The sequence below is a fragment of the Myiozetetes cayanensis genome, unplaced genomic scaffold (assembly GCF_022539395.1).
Source record: "Myiozetetes cayanensis isolate MyiCay16 unplaced genomic scaffold, myiCay2020 scf2-11, whole genome shotgun sequence".
NCBI lineage: Eukaryota > Metazoa > Chordata > Aves > Passeriformes > Tyrannidae > Myiozetetes > Myiozetetes cayanensis.
In genome coordinates, this window is record NW_026087411.1 from 22,530,854 (window position 1) to 22,550,058 (window position 19,205).

Below are 19,205 nucleotides of genomic sequence, written 5' to 3' on the forward strand. Positions count from 1 at the left end.
GGGTGCACTGACAGTAGATCAGATCTTGCAGAAAAGCAGAAGTTAGAGAAGAAAACCTGTGTAAAAGTGCATGGTCTATAATGAGTAGGTCTAATTAATGACAAATTATATATGGAAATTTACTTTTGGCAGTATTTCATGGATAAAATTATGAAGCATTCTCTTTGAATGTAAAATGCAGGTCCTACTTTCCTCTAGGACTGAGACTGGTTTGATTTTCTGTTGTGTTTGGGGTGCAGTTCCCCTCTGCAAAGATTGAGTAGGAGGAGTGAAGGGGGAGTGGTTGTGTTTATTATTTTAAGGGCTTTTGACATTCAAGTTTGCTCCATCAGTGACTAGAGAGTATTTCTTCTGGGTTTCAGGGCTTTGAGCTTGCCCTTTGGTTTGGAGGAGATTCGCTACACTGTCTTCCATTTTTATACATCAGCCATCAGTGGCAATGAAAGTAAACCTGCCAACCTATGAAACATTTATCGACATCTCCATGAAGGTATCAGCAGTAGAATTTTTTTAGTGCCATTCAGTTAAACTTCATACAATTTGAAATACATTTGTGTGTGAAATTCAGCATTTTCTGAATACTTTGCTAAGTGCTGCACATTTACGTAAGTTCTCTCTGTAATAAAATATAATACAAATGTAGTATGTGTCTAGTCTGGCCATATAACAGATTTCTTAGCTTTTGCATAGCCCCAAGGGAAAGTTTCTGTTGGATACAGCACTAATAGTTGCAACTGTGTCAGACTAAGTCAGACACAGGTAGGTCTTACATATGGGATATTACATAGTCCTGTCTTTTCCTTGACTGCCACATAGACTTTCCTTATGGTGGTCCTTTAGAACAGAGGATCTGGGGGTGCCTGTCTGGGACCCATAGTGCAATTTCTAGCTCTTTATGAACTGAGTTTCATCTATATCCTTTGGGAAGAAGGAGATCTGGGTGTCTTTTCATCTGCCTCTCAAAGCTGATGGGAGTAACAGAGCTAAGAGGGTGGGACACACATCAAGAACAATAAATTGAGTTGAGGCTCCCTTGCGTGACATCGTGGAGCCATCTCTATGATGAAAGCATAAAAATAATCTGCACTGATAAGAGCATTAAAATGGACAGTAATCTGAAAGTATAGCTTTATTTTGGAGAGTGGTAATCTAAAATTGTCCGCTTTGAATCCAGCAGATCTATTCCAGTGAATAATACATTAAAATATAACTTGGTAAATCTAGTGTCAAAAAGTACTGTTTTAAAGTATTGGAGAATCATCTGTATTTTTTCTAATTTATCATCTATGAAACAGTCTATTAAGTTTCCGTTGTTTATACCTATTTGAAATTTTGTCACTTAGAAATTTTTGAGAGTTCTATGAACAATCTGGGCATGTGTTGCTCTTGATATTGATCCATTCAGAATAGACAAATCCTTTCCTCTGAGAAAATAGAAGTGAAAATACTGCTAATGCTGAAATAAAAATAAATTATTTTTTTAATATAACTTTTTCTGAACTTTTACAATCTTATTGGCAATGCAGTCAGATGAAGTTTACTTACAATTATTTATAAGTAATTTGAATATTAATTGCACATTTCAGTGCAACCAAATCAAGTACATATTTTCTGCAAATATGCAAGTTCTTTTTGTACAAAAAGGCCAGTTCTCTCTATCTCTCTGATCAGAATTTGGTAGAATCACTTTCTCCTAAATGATGCAGCTCAATCCCATTTTAAATATTTTTAACAAATTTTTTAAAGTACATTTCACAAGGGAAATTAAGAGTACCCTGAAAACAATGTAGTTTGCCTTGAATGTTTTAAATCTAATTTTGCATATTTTATTTTGTGTTCCCTTCTATGATTTTTTTTTCTTTCCCCAGATATTTCTAGTCCTCAACTTTTTTTGAGTGTGTGTGTTTTGTTTTGTTGGGGTTTTGTTTGTTTGTTTGTTTTTATTAATTGAGAATTACCCTAATTCGAAACTCTTAAGTCTTCCCTGAATCGTTATTAGTTTTTGGCTTTGGTAGAACTCTCACTGACAAACAACATTCTTTTTTTTTAATCACAGGGATGAGTTTTATTTGAAGAACAGGTTTTGCACCACTATTTTTGAACAAAAATAGAACTGTTCTTTCAAATGTTGGGATAGAGAAGTTTCTGTCCTTTCCTGAGACTTTGAAGCACTGTGTGATTAAAAAGCTTGGTTTTGAGACTGAAGCTAAAAGCAGACAATTGCTGGAGACCTCTCAAAATATAAAAAAAAATTACTGTTTTACTGTTGAAGTTTGTAAAAAGGAAAAGGAGAAATGGGCATCGGTCTTAAGTGAAAAAGCCAGAAGGCTGTGTTGTTATGTCAGAATGTTTAGAATGTAGAGGCTATATGTGCTTGTCACTCAGGGACTTGCATATCCAATTCTAAAATATGGTTATAATTTATAATTTTTTGTATTTTCCCCTTTGCTTTTCCTCTCCATACTGAGTGTTCAGAAATACCTGCTTTCCCTCACCTGGAAATTAAGGCCTTTGTGTTGTGTTCTCTGAATTGGCACAGAGGCTTTGCTCCAATGTTTGCAAAACAAAGCTGTGTATGGAATGAATGCGAAATGCAAATTAACTTATTTTGTGTAGCAATTTTTGCATCAGTGACTTGAAAAGTTTGGCACAAATAGTCACGAAAAGAATAGTTTACTTGCTCTCTTCTAGATCTCTGCAAATACCTGATTTAAAGGAAGGCTACTTTTTTCTCTCTTTTTTTTTTTCTTTCTGTCTTTTTTACTTCCCTTCCCCTGGTTTTGTTACATCTTGTCCAGATACTTAATAGAAATTGATAGTGTGTTCCCAGGTAACAAATTACATCTGTCTCTGAAAATGAGGCAACGTAATCATGACAAATTCATGAAATAAAGGAGAAATATATTGCTAGAGTCCTGGGGAACATGAGTCAATATGCTTTATGTAATTATTTAATAAAACATCTCTTCTAGTGCATTGAAACAGCCTAAGATACTGAAGCAGTTGTATTTATGCAGGAATAAACAAACTTCCAGTAAAAGCTGGTGACCAGAACTATGCAATTATGCATTTCCAGAAATACTCATTAAACCAGTCTGTTTAAATTTTAATCAGACTTCTATGTATGAAACAGTATTGGTAAGAGGAAGTAGGGGAAAAAAAAAAGGATTTTTATGAAAGGCTGCTCAGATGCTTCTCATACCCCAAATGGCTTTGAATTTTTTAATTTAACTTCTTGTGCAAATCTGTATAAAAGTTAATAATACAAAATCCTACATGCTGACTTAATTCTGTTTTATGTGAGCCATGTTATTTTCAGCACAGAAATGCTGCATTGATACCAAAGCTGCCATTAAAAGGATATGATTTGGGGATTATTGAGATATTTGAAATAGTTAAGCTTTGTGTAGTCAATGTGAGAAATGTCAAAGGACTGATTATCAGTGTATGAATTCTTATAGGAAAGTGAAGTCATAGGAAATACATTGTTACACTGAAAAACTACAAATTGCTAGGTACTTGCAGTATTTTTGGCCTTCCTTATTTATCTTTCTGGTATGTCTAAGCTAAATATTTCAATCTGTGTTTTATCTGAGACTTTATATCTGATGTGCTGCACAGGAATGCACAACTGGATGTGCAAAAGACAACCTGTGCTTCGAAGTTTTTACAAATGTATTTGTAAACTTATTCAAATAACCTACAAAGGGAATTAAGAGAGTAACTCACAAAATGTTAGTGGATGAAGACAAGAGCACCTGTGTGCATCCCTGGAAAGGGTCAATAACCTTTTTGTATTTCACAGTCTCTGTTTTCAGGTGTTACCTGGTGACCATCTGTTCATTATGGATCACCTTGTGTCTTTGGAAACCACAGTTAGGAATATTGTTGCTTTCATGTTAAATTCTAACAGTCACTGTGCTTTATCCTTCCAGGGCATCAGTAGCCTCTTCAGTTCCCTTAAAGTGGTCAGGCTACTTCGGCTGGGTCGTGTAGCTCGGAAGCTGGACCACTACATTGAGTACGGAGCAGCAGTCTTGGTTCTGCTGGTGTGTGTGTTTGGTCTTGCTGCACACTGGCTGGCCTGCATCTGGTACAGCATAGGAGACTATGAAGTTATTGATGAGGATACGAACACCATCCGAACGGAGAGCTGGTTGTATCAGCTGGGGGCGTCAATAGGAACTCCCTACCGCTTTAACACATCAGGCTTTGGCAAATGGGAAGGCGGACCAAGCAAAGATTCGGTCTACATCTCCTCCTTGTATTTTACAATGACCAGCCTCACCAGCGTTGGATTTGGGAACATCGCTCCGACTACAGATGGGGAGAAGATCTTTGCTGTTGCTATGATGATGATTGGCTGTAAGTATTAGAGATTCTCTCTCTCTCACACGCAATGCCAAATAGCTGCATCTCATGAATACCGATTTCATAAGAACATCTGGAATCATGGCAAATATTATGCAGCTAAAAATATTTTTGATGGCAATATGGGTATTACACGCTTTCTTACTAATTAGTTTTAAATCTCAAGTAGGAGTACTGTTGTGACAATCAAAACTTCAGTCGTTTTGGAAGGCGTATTCTGTCCATATCCTTTCAATATTCTCTTGTAAGTAAACCTTAAAATGTTTAAAGCTTGAACTGTTAAAAATTAATGCACCAACCTTTGTGCCTAAATTTGCTATGTGGCAAAATCTTTGTATGTCTAAGAACTGTATATATTGGATAAATGGGTTGATGTGTGAGAGGAGTTCAGGGAGCATCATCTTTTCAGGGAGAGAGAACAAGGGCTCTCTAGAAACCACAAACTCCACTACGAGCTGACCATACAGACAGATCCTAAAGCAATTGGGGTGATGCTGTCCTTGGGCACCTCTGGCTCACATTTCCTTATTATAATGGATACATATTGCCAAGCTGTCCAGCTTTTGGCCATATTGTCATTTCAGTGCAGATATGCACTCAAAGTGCCTTGAGAGCTACTTGGAGTTAAGAACCATATGGTGGCCACTGCTAAACTAGGTCATGTTTTTCTAGATAAGGGTGGAATTGGAACCAAAATAAGGAAAAAAAAAATCTACTTTGTCCATGGAAGAGATTATCATTATATGGACAAAGACAGAAGCTTCTGTATGGTAATATTCCAACTAGAGGAAGAGAAAGTCAGTCCTTGCTGTGCAGGGAATTAAACCCAAATATATAATGAAACTCAATTAGCAGCACAGTGCCTGTTGTAGAAATGTGAACCTTTCGTTGTGATGTGTCATTTTATAGCAACTCTGAAGTTTTGTACTGAGATGATGTGCAGTGTTAAGGAGGCTGAAGGTTAGTGAGAAGAAGTATAAAGACAAGCATCCTTGATTGCATCAGGGTTGGGATATTTTAGCTATGAAAATTGCTAATTTTGTTCGTTTAGCTTTATCCAGTGCCTAGAGTGCCGTCATCCTAATAATACACCCCCATAGCAGAAATCTATATAAAACATGGGTGAAATTGTGCAGTTTGCTCATGAGAAGGTGCATTACACAATGTAGCGGTGTAGTACAAAACAGACTTCTAAATGTATTTCCTGATGAAGGTACCAGTTTAATAGGAAATATCCTAATCTTTGGTGTATTGTTCATTGGCTTATGACCATGACACTAACTACAACAAGAATAGCTGGTATTATTCACTATTGTTATTTAGTACTATGAATACTGAATGAACATAACCTTCATAAAGTCACAAATATACATGGGAGTATTTTGGAGTTATACCTGTTCCAAACTCTTCATATGACAATGTGGCAGAAAGAAACTGAATTTATGCATAATTAGTGTTGATAGATATCTGCTTTGAATTCTTTTGATTTCTGTAACCTTCAATTTCTAACCCTGTAACTGTTTGTGTATCTAAACATCTTTATCCTGTGGACACCTATGTGAAAACCATTAGGACTATTCACAATATGCGTTTGCAGGAATGACAACTAAGTGATCCAATCTTTGAGTTTACCTCTCTGTAGTTTGTAGGGTCTTGATTTCTTTCAACATTTTGAAGTTTTGAGCTGTGGTCATTCTTCCAGATGGGAGGAACGAAACTGGTTTGTTTCATTTGCAGTTATTTAGAGCTTAGCTGTTGATAGACAATCTTCCACCATAGAATTTTATGTTAAAATGACCTTATTTTGTAGAATTAAGCTCCCAAACATTGATCTGAGCTTGAACTAGGGTGATTTTATAAGAATTTAATCTGATCTAGTCTGATCTGGGTACCTGAAAGATGCAAAGCAAGTGTAACAGGGGAGATGGAGAAGAAGTTTCTTGGGTAAAGCTTTTGTACCTCACTCAGAAAAAATCATATTTGCCATGACCAAGTAACATGTTTTTTATGAGCTGAGCTACTCACTTATAGCACAGTTGGTGGTTATGTGTTCCATTGGTGCTCATTTTGCAGATGTCAGATCACAGAGATTTGTGCATGGGATAGATAGGGGCTGTAGATCCTCAGAGAATCAGAACTAAGCAATATCAAATCAATTCTGCTAATGTGTTACTGCCCACTAATAAAAGGAAAGGGTATATGATTTCTCATTCATACTTTGCCATAAACATTGTTTTTATTTTATCTCCTGCTATCTTTCATTAGCAGAGGGAATAGCATTTTCTTGCCATGAAGGAGGCAGAGAGGAGCCTAGGTGTTTATCTAGAAGTTCAGTTGTAAATAGGTGGGATTTGCTAAGTCCAAGCACAGCATATCACTCCATTAATTTCTTCCCTGCTAGAGGATAAGTCTTTAAGGACTGTGTGAATTTATCTTGTTTTTGACACGTCTAGCTGTAGTCTGGGCAAAAATGCGTAGCTGTGTATTGAAATGGTCGTATGAAATAAGTAAAGGAATTTTACTTTTTTTTTTTTTTTAAATGAAGTGGAAACAACACTATCACTTTCTGTGAGGATGTTACCATTTTTATTTAGTTGAGTAAGAGATTCCAAAACTGCCACTATAGCGTTATCAAAAACACCCCAATATTTGGGAACAAATGTATAACAGTCAGAATTAATATTTCTAAGTGATTCTAGCAAAATTTTAGTTTAAATAGGCTGGAAATTTTCCCATAGGAGGGTTATTTTTTCCCCTTTGAGCTGATTAACCTCCTGTAATTAAACAGTAAAACTTTCACCAGCCTGATGGGGACAGATTTCAGTGACTGGAAAGCAAATTGTAACAGTACCTTCTTTTTGGGTGTTTTATCCTCTGCTCATTTTGAATAGCAATAAGTACTGTGTAAAAAAACTAGTGGCTTAAATAGTAAGTAGTGGCCTGCTAAGCTTACAGTAATGATTTCTTTACCAAGATCCCATTTGAAATTTTGATCTTTTTAATAGAAATTGGGATTTTCTTGAAATGGAGATGGTGGTGAACATGGCTTTGCAAGGCTTTCAGGTTCTTGTTTCTAGCAAACTTGGCTTTTAGTTTTGTTCTGCTTTACTGGCTGAGTATCTTGAATAATTTCTGAGGAGGAAAGTTGTGAAGAGCAACAATACTTTTTTCTTTGATCTTGGAGTGTTGTATGTTGAGCCTCTCTGTTTCCAGAGAGGTGTTACTGTGTAAACAAGTGATTTTAAGAGATGCATTTCTGTCTTATCCACTAGCAAACTGTCTGAAAGGCTTCTAGGACAGTCAGCATAGGATTGTGGTGACACCCAAACAGGATGTTTGTGCCAGAAGGGTTGAGAATATTAGTTATTTCAAAGCATAAGCAGTTCATAACTAGTGTACTTCCATGTATGTTTCGTGTGCTTCTGCACAGAGAGATAGAATTAATATAAGACAAAATCTGGATTTATTTGCTGCTCAGCCGCTGATATATCCCCTTCTGCTCACTGCTGACACCCTCTGTGAAGCTGATCCTGTGGTAGAAATACACTTGTGTTACATTAACTCTTTGTAGACCCATTGGCCATTAGTAATAGTACTTTGTTGTGATGTCAGATAGCTGTTTAAAAAAGTAGGTAAGACCACTTCCATTTCCTTTTTTTTATTCAATCGTTCACTATGGTAAATAATAAATCCAGGTAACATTAAAAATGTAGTGATATGTTAGTGAAGATGTCTTGGGAATTTTGTCTGAGTTGGGTGCAGATTTTGACCTAGTAAAAAGTTTAATGTATGTAGTGTGTAGAAGGAAGAGTGGTTATTTCATGTTAGTTGTGCATAGACCCCAGGAAGGGATGATTAAGCTGTATGGGGGTGTTGAGCCTGTGGGGCTGACTCTGTTGGTTGGATTTAAACTTGGGACAGAGTATAGGAAAGCATGGCTTTGTATCAGCAGCCCTGATCTCTGCTTCAGGGCCACCTTCTGCAAGGAGGTGTTCCTGTGCTCTCAAATGTAATGACTGCACACTCTGTCCTACTGACTTCATTGTGGCTGCAGTTTTCAGGGAGAAAGTGTTTTCCTGTTGGTAATTTTGATATGGGAAGGTGCAACCCCTAATTAGATTCATGAGGGATTGTGGTGTACTCATAACCATGGGGATATAGGGTCTGTTGCTCAGCTCCACCAGAGGGGAACGTGGGTAGGTGAAAAATGCCTTTGATTCTGGACCTTAAATAATGCACACGTGTTTGGGAAGAACAAATTATTTTAAAATAGAGATGAAGTATCCAGTGGCTGCTTTTAAGGATTTTTTTTCTGTGGAGGCTCATACTTCATATCACTATGTAGCAGGTTTTTCTGAGCATATGGTAAATTATAGTTTTGCAAAGTAAACTGTCTTCACATCTGTGAACTGACCTGCATGGTTTTGGCTCACTTTGTTTATTGAGTGTATGTGTATATATGGAGAGAAGGATGAGTGTTACTACAGGAAGTAAAAGCAATTAACTCCTCAGCTTTGTTTTAAAAGAATCAAAACATATTTGCTTATCCCTTTTCACAGATGGCCACTAAATTGCTAATTAATAGGGAATATGTCTGCAGACATCTTTCAGAGAGGCTGATGTTACATAAAACCAGGCTTAAAACCACTGTCTGGGTCTGTGGAAAGACATATATTTTCCATTTTTAATACCTTAGGAGAAAAAAAAAAAAGCTCTTCCAATTTTTAGTTTCTTCCCTGTGGAGGCATATGCCTTGAAATAACAGTTTTTGTATACTTTGTTCAGTGATGCTGTCAGGTTGGGTTGTGTGTTGTTTATTTTTCCTAAGCACTAGCAGAAATCAGAGGACATTCATTTGCAGTTTTTGTATCTGGGCACTGTGTTAGCAATTCCCTTGCCATGCAGGTGGAGTAGGGATGAACAGTTCTAAAAATGTTTTGCATTTTTGACTTTTAACATGCCATAATACTGATGGGTGCTTGCCTATTCGAAATATGAGAAACTGAGCAAAATACATCATTTTGGGAGCCTTTTGTTAGTGTTCTCAGTTACATTGAAACATCCCAAGCTTTTGGTACCTGTTCATGTTAAATTCTCCTTTGTTAGGAAGGAGCTTCCTGGAACTACAGGGCTTGACTCATCCAAAACATGAAGGTGATTGAGGAATGGGCACATGTTTGATTGCTGAACTAAATAGAGGAGACTGAGGGAAGACCTCACTGCAGTCTACAACTTCCTCATGAGGAGAAGAGGCAGACACTGATCTCTTCTCCATGGTGACCAGTGACAGGCCCCGAGGGAATGGCCTGGAGTTCTATCAGGGAAGGTTTAGGCTGGATATTAGAAAAAGGGTCTTCACCCAGAGGGTGGTTGGGCACTGTAACAAGCTCCCCAGGGAAGTGGTCACAGCACCAAGCCTGACAGAGTTCAAGAAGCCTTTGGATGATACTCTCAGGCACATGGTGTGACTCTTGGGGATGGTCCTGTGCAGGGCTAAGAGTTGGACTTGATGATCCTTGTGGGTCCCTTTCAACTCAGCACACTCTGTAATTCTGTAAATCATAAATTCCCCTGTGAACACTATCCCTGAGAGGGATCATGGAAAAAGAACAAAAGTAGGAGTTAAAAAGTCAGACTTGAGGATATGCTCACATACTGTAATCAATTGTCATCCACTCAGTTCATCAATCAGAACAGACTGGAAACCCAAACCACTCATCTTAATTGATGGTATGCAACACAGGCATCATGCAGTCCTTCAGCACTTTAGTTGTTTTCTCTGATTAAGGTAGACACAATCCTGGGAGAATGGAATAGCTGTCTCAGCTTTGTTCGGCTTTGTCTGTAAATAGCTTCTTTCTCATTAGACAAAAAACCACCCTAAACAACTCAGAAATCAGGATAACATTAAATAAATTTGAAAACATAGGCAGTTTTATTTACAGCACTCTTACTGAAAGGAACAGAAATCTTCCCCAGTAGTGTGACCATCCCTCTGAACTGTAAGAAAATCTTGGTGGCAAGTATCATGACACATGGGTCAGTGTTGCTCTTTCACAGCCTCAGAGAGAATTAGTGTGTTTTGGCGATCCCCAGAGGACAGGAAACTAGGAGCTGATGAAAACTAGACTGTTGTTACCAAAATACCTGAAAAAGATAGAGAGGCATTGCAGCATCATGTTTGATGATGTTCCTGGGGCATGATTTCCCCCTCATAAAGCAAGTCTTCAGTGGATAAGCAAATGGATGTGGCCATGCTGTGTATACTTGTATACTTACTAAACACATATCTGATCATAAGAGAAGCAAGTGTACCACTAGTACACCTTCTAGGGGATGGGGAACATGTTGAAATTGTTATTGCTGCAAGTTGGTAACCTGAAACCAAGGGCCAGCCACATGCCAAGTGCTGGCTGAGTTTGCTGAGACTATCATTCAGAGGCTGAGCATAAAGGCCTATGAGACTTCAAACTTTTTCTGTATTCATGGGTATTGCCAGTGCAGTGTTTTGGTTTATGGGACGTGCTGGGAAAGGAAAAAGAAACCTTGCCTTGTGAAAGTGGTCTCTTGGATACTGCTCTTTGTCACATCCCCAGCAAAGATGACAAAAATCTCTTAGATGCCACAGAGCTCTTGCTATCCCCAGAAGTTGTGGATAGCATGCTTTCTGTAAGTTTGGTAGTTTTGTATTTCTTTCCATTCTCATCTAGCTTAGTTCCAGCAACACTACCAAAACCAGTAATTCCTCATTTAAGGGCCTGGATTTTTATTTTTTTTAATTTCTTTTTAATAAGTATGAAGTGGAATTTGCAGTTCTGTTCCTTCACCCCTCTATGCTATGCTTTATTACTTCTTGTTTGCTGCTAGTTGTGGTATTTAGAAAGCTGTTGTCTTATTGCTGTAATTGTTAAGCAATTGTTTGGGATTTCTGAATGTTATTATGCTTGGATGCTTTCTCTGTTAGAATGAACTAACAGAAATGTTGCAGATATGTTTCTGTGCTACACCAAGTTTCAGCAAAGAGGTAGGACTGGAAGAAAATTGGGGAAAAAAGAGTAAAAAATTAGTAAAAACCAAGCAAAAATCCCTACCATACAAAAAAAACCCCCCCAAACCCACAAACCCCCCAAAGTCACTGTGATAAGTAAAAATAAAATGGATAGACAACACTAGTTTTGGCTTTTTAGATATATAAACAGTCCTTCAGATGTTTGAGTCCCGAGGGATGCAGTTTTCAGTGAAGCCATCGTTATTTCTCATCAGTAAACTTGGGGCTGCCCCAGGTCGTCATGGTGTTCTCAGACCCACTGATGAGCTGGGGCATCTGGGCCAAACAGAGTCACGTCACTGATATTCAGTACAGACAGGGCATGCTGGAGAGATGTGAGCAGTGCTGACAGACTTCACAACACAGTAATCCCCAAAGCCAGAGCTGTAGCTCTAAAAAGTTGGATAAGGACATCCAGCACCTGCACCTTTTTTTTAGTATTGCTTGTACTGAAACATAACCCAGGGCTGGGACCAGTCTTGTTTAATATCTTTCTGAATGATCTGGATGAGGTGATCAAATGCACCCTCAGTCAGTTTGCAGAGGACACCAAGCTATACAGGAGTCTTGAATTGCTGGGCAGGAAGGCTCTGCAGAAGGATCTGGACAGGCTGGGTCGACGAGCTGAGGCCAGTGGTATGAGGTTCAACAAGGTAAAGTACCAGGTCCTGCACTGGGGTCATGTATTGGATTTGCATGACCAGGTTTTGGTAGCAGGAGGCATTCAGGGGTAGCTTTGGTGAGAAGCTACCAGAAGCTTCCCCACGTCCTGCAGAGCCAATGCCAGATAGATTCAGGATGAACCTGCTGCTGGCCAAGGCCAAGCCAATCAGGAATGACAGTAACACCTCTGTGATAACATATTTAGAAGGAGAAAAAAAGTTTTTGATGAAAATTCCAGCCAGGGAAGAGCAGAGTGAGAACGTGTGAACAGCAATGCAGACACCAAGGTCAGTGGAGAAGGAGGGGGAGGAGTGCTCCAGGTGCCGGAGCTGAGGTTCCCCTGCAGCCCGTGGCACAGATCATGGGGAAGCAGCTGTGCCCCTGCAGCCCATGATGGTCCATGGGGGTGTAGAGACCCACCTGCGGGCTGTGGAGAGGGGAGCCCATGCTGGAGCAGGTTTTCCTGGTAGGACATGTGGCCCTGTGGGTAACCCATGCTGGAGCAGCCTATGCCTGAAGGACTGTACCCCATGGAAAAAATGACTGTAGCCCTCACTCCCCATCTCCCTGTGCCACTGGGAGAGGGGGAGAAGATAGAACTTGGAAAGAGGGAGGGGTGGGAGGAATGTCCTTCTGAGATTTGTTTTACTTCTCATTCTTCTGCTCTGATTGTATAATAAATTTAATTCATATCCCTACTTCGAGTCTGCTTTGCCCATGATGGAGATTAGTGAGTGAGTGATCTGTCCCTGTCCTTACCTCAACTCATGAAGCCTTTGTTGTACTTTCTCTCCTCTGTCCAGTTGCAAAGGGGAGTGAGAGAGTGGCTTTAGTGGGTACAAGGTGTCCAGCCAGAGTCAACCCCCTACAGGTCACAACTCCATGCAGCATTAGAGGCTGGGGGCAGAGTACCTGGAAAGCAGCCAAGTGGAAAAGGACGTGGGAATGAGGTTGACAGTGGCTGAACATGAGCCAGCAGTGTGCTCAGGTGACCAAGAGGGCCAGTGGCATCCTGGTCTGTATCAGAAATAGTGTGGACAGCAGGGCTAGGGACAGAATCATCTCCTTGTACTTGGCACTGATGAGGCTGCTCCTCAAGTACTTTCTTCAGTTTTTGGCCTCTCACTACAAGAAAAACATTGAGGTACTGGAGTGTGGCCAGAGAAGGGCAATAGAGCTGGTGAAAGGTCTGGAGCACAAGTCTTATAAGGAACAGCTAAGGCAGCTGGGGTTGTTTAGCCTGGAGAAAGGGAGATTCACAGGTGACCTTATCCCTTTTTACAACTACCTGAAAGAAGTTGTAGCCAGGATCAGTCTATTCTCCCTAATAAAAAGTGACAGATGAGAGGAACAACCTCAAGTTGCACTGGGGGAGGTTTAGATTGGATGTTAGGAAAGATTTCTGGAAAGGGTGGCCAGGCTTTGGAACAGGCGTTCCAGGGAAGTGGTAGAGTCACCATCCTGGAGGTATTTAAAAGATGTGTAGATGTGGCACTTAAGGGGATGGTTCTGTGGTGAACCTGGCAGTGCAGGAATGGCAGTTGGACTCAATGACCTTAGAGGTCTTTTCCAATTGGAACAATTCTGTGATTCTGTGATAAAACACTGGTGTTAAAGCCAATGAAAGGGTAGCCTTTAGGTGACACTAATGTAAATAGCAAATTTTTACAAACATCATCATCTCCAGGCTAAGATGGACTGGAAGGTTTTTTCAGGTTCACAAAACCAGTTCTAATGCTGTAATAAATCTGTGTGAGCTAATGACCATGGCCATATGAGGAGTGGCCCATTCATATTGGCTTAGTCATCTCATCTCAACACACTTCAATATTTATAGAAGAAAGAAAATATTGGGGGTTTTTTGAGTATATGAATATGATAGTACTTTGATTCCTGGCCTGGTTTGGGGAAACATAAATTGACTCTGTATGAGTTATTTCTTAGTATGCAAAAGTGAATAATGAGTATTCTTTTTCTTGTTATTTAAAGAGTATAGGACCAGATTAAAGCTATTTTAAATTATTACTATTAAATTTCTGTCAAGATGTAATTTGCAAAGGGCAAGGGTAAATTGCCCATGTACTTTTGGTTGTAGAGAAAAAGAACATGTTTCAGAGCTATATCACATATATATGCTTTATGAATCATCTCATGGTATGTCATCTTGCCTTGATGATTAAAAATTTCAGGCTGTACTTGAGCTTAATGGATCTAGAGAATTGTCCTACCTCAGAATATACTAGAATTTAATTGCTAGAGTAGTCCCTGAAGATTTTATTCCAAATCTCTGTCAGTATTGTGCAAATCCAATCAGGACTATTTTTGAAGCGAGATTTTTCTAAAAATTTCTAATTCTCAAGGTTCTTACAATCCAGTTGGTCTCCTGCAGAGTTTAACATTGTTCTCCAAGACACTGGACAACTTTTGAAAGGACTGTAAATGCAAATGGAGAAAAAAAAAGTTCTGTTTGATTGGAGAGAAGATGAAAGCTATAAAGTGTTAATGGTTTGGTTTTTCCCAGCTCACACTACAGTAATATTATAGATAATTGCCTTTTTTCTTTTTGTTGCACAGCGTTTCTAAATTTTGACTTTTTGATAGGATTGAGGAGGATAAAGAAAATAAATGGGTATCTCAGCTGTGGGTGTTCTCTCTTTTTCACCTATGTCTTTCATACCATGTCTTTCATGTCTTTCAATCCTGCACCTTGTTGGTGCAGGATTTTGCTTTAGGCCATTTCTAACATTTCTTCCTATAAGTAGGTTTAAAACACTGAAGTGGGCTGGCTTTATCAAACTTTCATCAGCGTGTGCAAACCAACTTGTTTTAAAATCTGAAAGAACATAATTAACTCAAGTTAATTTGTGAGAAAGAAGAGCCTGGTGCATCCAGAACATGGACTAGATGCGAAGGAATGTAAAAAGAAGAAAGAATATTTCAGGCAGGTGAACCAGAGGATAATATACAAGATAAATATTTTATTTCCTAAGAAAAAAACAAGAATCTGCCAGAGATATTTTGCTTTGGTATGCAGGAGAGAAAAGCTGGGGATTCAGTTTACAGTTTTATTCTTAAATTACTGAGGTACACGAGTGCAATCTAGAAGAGCACGGTTTATCTGTTGGAACTATGTTCTGGATTTCCACCTGTGGAACTGGCTAAATATATATAGCATACAAAAAGCATGACAAATTTTTCTTTCTTTCTGCAGTCCTGGGAGGCCTTTCCTTAAGCAGCCAACTGTATTGCTGAAGGATAGAAATCCTGAACAAAGATTTTGTTTTACACAAGAATAATCTGTTTTTCAAAGTGCATTTCTGACTAGGAAAAATCCAATTAGATAGGCATAAGAAAAAAATAGTAAAATAGCACATCTACTCATATGACACATCGTGCCATTTGTCAACTAATATGTGGAATATGATAGAACTTCTGAAGCATCTTCTAAGCACTTTTCACTTCTGCATCAGCTTCAAAAAATTATATAGTTATTTTAATATCTAATTGCTACTGTATTCAAACAGGCCTGCTCTAGGTTACAAAATTCTGGAGTATAAACAGGTTACCTAGCTGTGATATTTAAGTGGTTTATAGAACATTATATGTCCCTAACCATTTAGATGAGCTGTCTCACGACATCTTGAGAATAAATGAGGATTAGTTGTGCTTACCAGATCAGTGAGTTTTAATGCATTTGGCTGATTTTACATTTTAAAGCAAGATTTGGCTGTTTATAAAAACGATAGGCAATGCTTTAGAGGAAGCAAATACTGCTGTGGATCATATGCAGTTTATTTCTTGAAGTTGAGAGCTCTGAAATAAACTAGATCTGAACTTGAGTTATTATCTGAAGACATATCCTATCATAAGCAGCACCCTGATGGAAGAAATTCTGATATCCTGAGAAAATGTGGACTATAAGTGAAAATATCAGTATCTTTTATCCACAGTACAGCAACTCTTGCTGCGACGGGTGTGAAAGATGTGGAAGGAGATAACTAATATACTAATAGGTCCTATTGCCTGGAAGAAAAGTAGAAAATTTATCCTTCTAACCCAAGGGTTTCAGCAGCCAGTAGGGTCCTAAGTGTCTTATTATAAAGACTGAAATAATAGAGGTATTAAGGCCTGACTGTTCTTACTCACCTCAACATGAATTAGGAATGCTTTTTTCCTTCTTCTTTGAAATCAAACCAGTAACTGTACTAGGTGGTGTGGAAGTAAATTCCTCTGGTGAGATAATGGGCAAATCTTGCCTTTCCCTGTCACCATCTCAAAAGCAAAAGTGGGTTGCTTGATAAGTGCAGGTAAGAGGGATTATTCAGGGTTGTGATTCAGTACTTCTTCATTGTTAATGGAAGGTTCCTGGGTGATCTTCACTACAAAATAAGAGGGAAATGGAGATATCTTCTACATGTTCCGAGGCCAAACTGAAGGGGAGAAAATTTGACTTAAGATAAAAAGTTAATTGCTGTCTTTAAACTTGAATGAGGTTGGTTTTGGGGTTTTTTTGGAGGGTTTTTTTGCAAGTTATTTTCTGGTAAAATTAAGATTTACTGGAAAAGCATGGAAAATAGTGTTAGGGTTTTTCGATCGTCCTGGTCCACAAAGATCTTAATCAGTCTCAGAACTTCTAGTCAGTTCATTAAGTGAATTCTGAAAACCATCAGCTTATTTATTACAGTCGTATCACTTACTGGCAGTTTGTACTTTTAGTACAACTTTTGTAAAATATGAAGTAGCACACTTGCTCCAGTTTTGAACCAACCTAATCTTAATGTTCCTTTTCCAAAATCTTTCATCCCTCTCACACTCAGAGGGCAAATAAGAATTCTATCTCCTAATAGTCAGGCCTACTGTAGCACTTTGTGTGTGTGGTCAGAGTGCATCCTTTTGCATCAAACATACAGATTTGGCAATGATTTGGTGTTGGAAATTACTCAGTATCCACTGAGAATAGTTCACAGAAGTGCACCCTAAATCTCATGTGGCTGTTCTCCTATTTCCAGTTCTCTTTCCTACAGTGGACTACTAGTTCCTTCCTCCTACTTTTCTCTCACTTCCCTCTATAAACCTTCATTTCTGGGCCTGTCACCACTCTGAGCTTTGCCATCTCACATTAGCAGCTTTATCCTATTTTTTATTTTTTTCTTCACAGAGAGAATTTCATGAGAAATTTATAAGAAACAAGGAACTGGAAAAGATATTCAGTTTCACCTATTCTAACCCTTTGGTTTTTCAGAGGGAAGTTTTTATAAAATGTAATTTTTTGAGCTTCTTGTTCCTTAAACATTTGCTGGGCTTTAGGCTTCTTGTTCAGTTTGGTGCATTTAAATGTAGAGGGAGGGGAAAGATAGGTGATTTCCTGTATTTCAACGGTGCAAATAGGCTTTGATTTCTTGATTTACTTCTGCTTTTAATATTTTTGATTCTACTTATTCTTTCTTCATAAGAACCTTTCTTTGAAAGACTGAGAAAATTATAAAATCAATTTTATCAGGAAATAAGCATGCCAAAACTAAAATTTCCAGGAACTGTGTTTATCACACTCCTTGCAAATAAGTTGACTGCAGGTTAATGATGAGATAGCAGCTACAGAATGTGTGAGGGGAAAATGAACACTTTTCTGGATGGTTTGTTCCACATAAAGTTAGCAACCTGTTGTGGTAATCATAGAGGAATTACGAAATAGACAAATTACTTTGAGCAAATCAGTGTGTCAAATAGGCGCCACACTGACTACGGGCAGCTAAAAGGAGACGATGACCTAGCTGTGCGCCACCTTTGGCCTATAATGCTGTTCTGATCTGCTCATGCCGAGAAAATAATGTCTACTAGTGCTCTGGACCTTCGTGTATACAGGAAACTTAAGTGACAGGAGGCTGTGCCTGAAACTGTCCGGAAGGGGTGTTGCAGTCCAGTGCTAGTGCCCTGTGGTGTGATGCAGGGGAGCTGAGTCCATGCCCAGCTGAGGTGTTGACCTGTGGTATCACCTTCCATGACCTATTTTCCCTTCTTTGCCCTTCTTACGTATTTAGACTTTGTGCAGGGAGGTGGGGAAGGGTCTGCCTCTCAAAAGAGCATCAGTTTTGACTGGAGCTTGAAGCTGTGCTAAAATGCATATAGGTGTTATTGTGGGTAGCCATCACAATGGCACCTGTGTTGGTCTATCCACTAGTCATGAGCCATAAATTCTCTACTGGCTCCTGAACCATCCCTATGCACAGCTCCATGCATCCAGCAGCTGTCTTAAATAAAGAGCCAGTCTCCTTCCTCACTCTCCAGCCTGCCCTTCTGAAGAGCCTGTGTCCATCCGTTGCAGGGCTTTGGCTGTGTGAACCATCCCACTATGTCTTCATGATCCCAGTGAGGTCATCTCCCTGTTAGTCATTCTAGATCCTGCTGTTTGTTCCCGATGCTGCCTGCATTGGTGTAGATGTTTCCAAGGGGCACCTGAGCATAATGAGTCACCAGTACATGCTGGAAATTGCACTGAAATACACACTCTGACCATAAGGGGAGCTTTCTGGAAAAAAAAGAGAGAGGCAGGTGAGTCAGAACTATTTTTTTTTTCTCAATGATACAAGACAGCACACTCCTTGTGACAAGAGACAAATCCATCAAAGCCTCTTCACTTGTGTTTAAAAGTATGAGAAAAGCAGTACCAGTGAGGCAGAGATCTATATGACACTGCCAAGTACCTTCTGGGGTATGACTTGAAGCTGCCAAGTGGATGAATGCTCCTGTTTTCCAGTGATGGCATCCCTATATTTTTGGGCTGCTTCTGGTCTGTTAGTAAGTGCACTGACAGGTGTGAGTTGGAAGCATGTAGCTACTGTGATTCCCTCGCTTTTTTTTATTTTATGCTGAGGTGTGTGTAGGTGGACAAAAGAGAGAACAGGTACTGAGAGAGAGAAATGGAACCTGAAGTTGAAACTAAGGTTTCTCCTTTTTTCTTTACAAACCCTTCAGTTTCTTTTTTGACTGTTTCCCAAAATAAACAGAAATGTACATGGTGCATATTTAAGATGGTTGTTTCCTCATTCTAATTACAGACCTGTAGTCCAACAGATGAGCAATATTTCTCTTCTTCAACCCTTGTGGCTGAAAGAGCTTGGTTTGA

The 19,205-nt window shown here is 39.1% G+C and overlaps 1 protein-coding gene across 4 annotated transcripts in view; it reads left to right on the forward strand.

Moving 5' to 3' along the window:
* KCNH1 (potassium voltage-gated channel subfamily H member 1) overlaps positions 1–19,205 on the forward strand; it is a 220,261-nt gene that overhangs the window by 61,295 nt on the left and 139,761 nt on the right. For all 4 annotated transcript variants that reach the window (XR_007628818.1, XR_007628819.1, XM_050314366.1 and 1 more), the window contains one exon: positions 3,936–4,365. Coding sequence is in view for 2 of the 4 variants with exons in the window: in XM_050314366.1 (XP_050170323.1) it covers positions 3,936–4,365 (430 nt within the window). In the remaining 2 variants the exon portion in view is untranslated. The remainder of the gene's footprint in view (positions 1–3,935; positions 4,366–19,205) is intronic.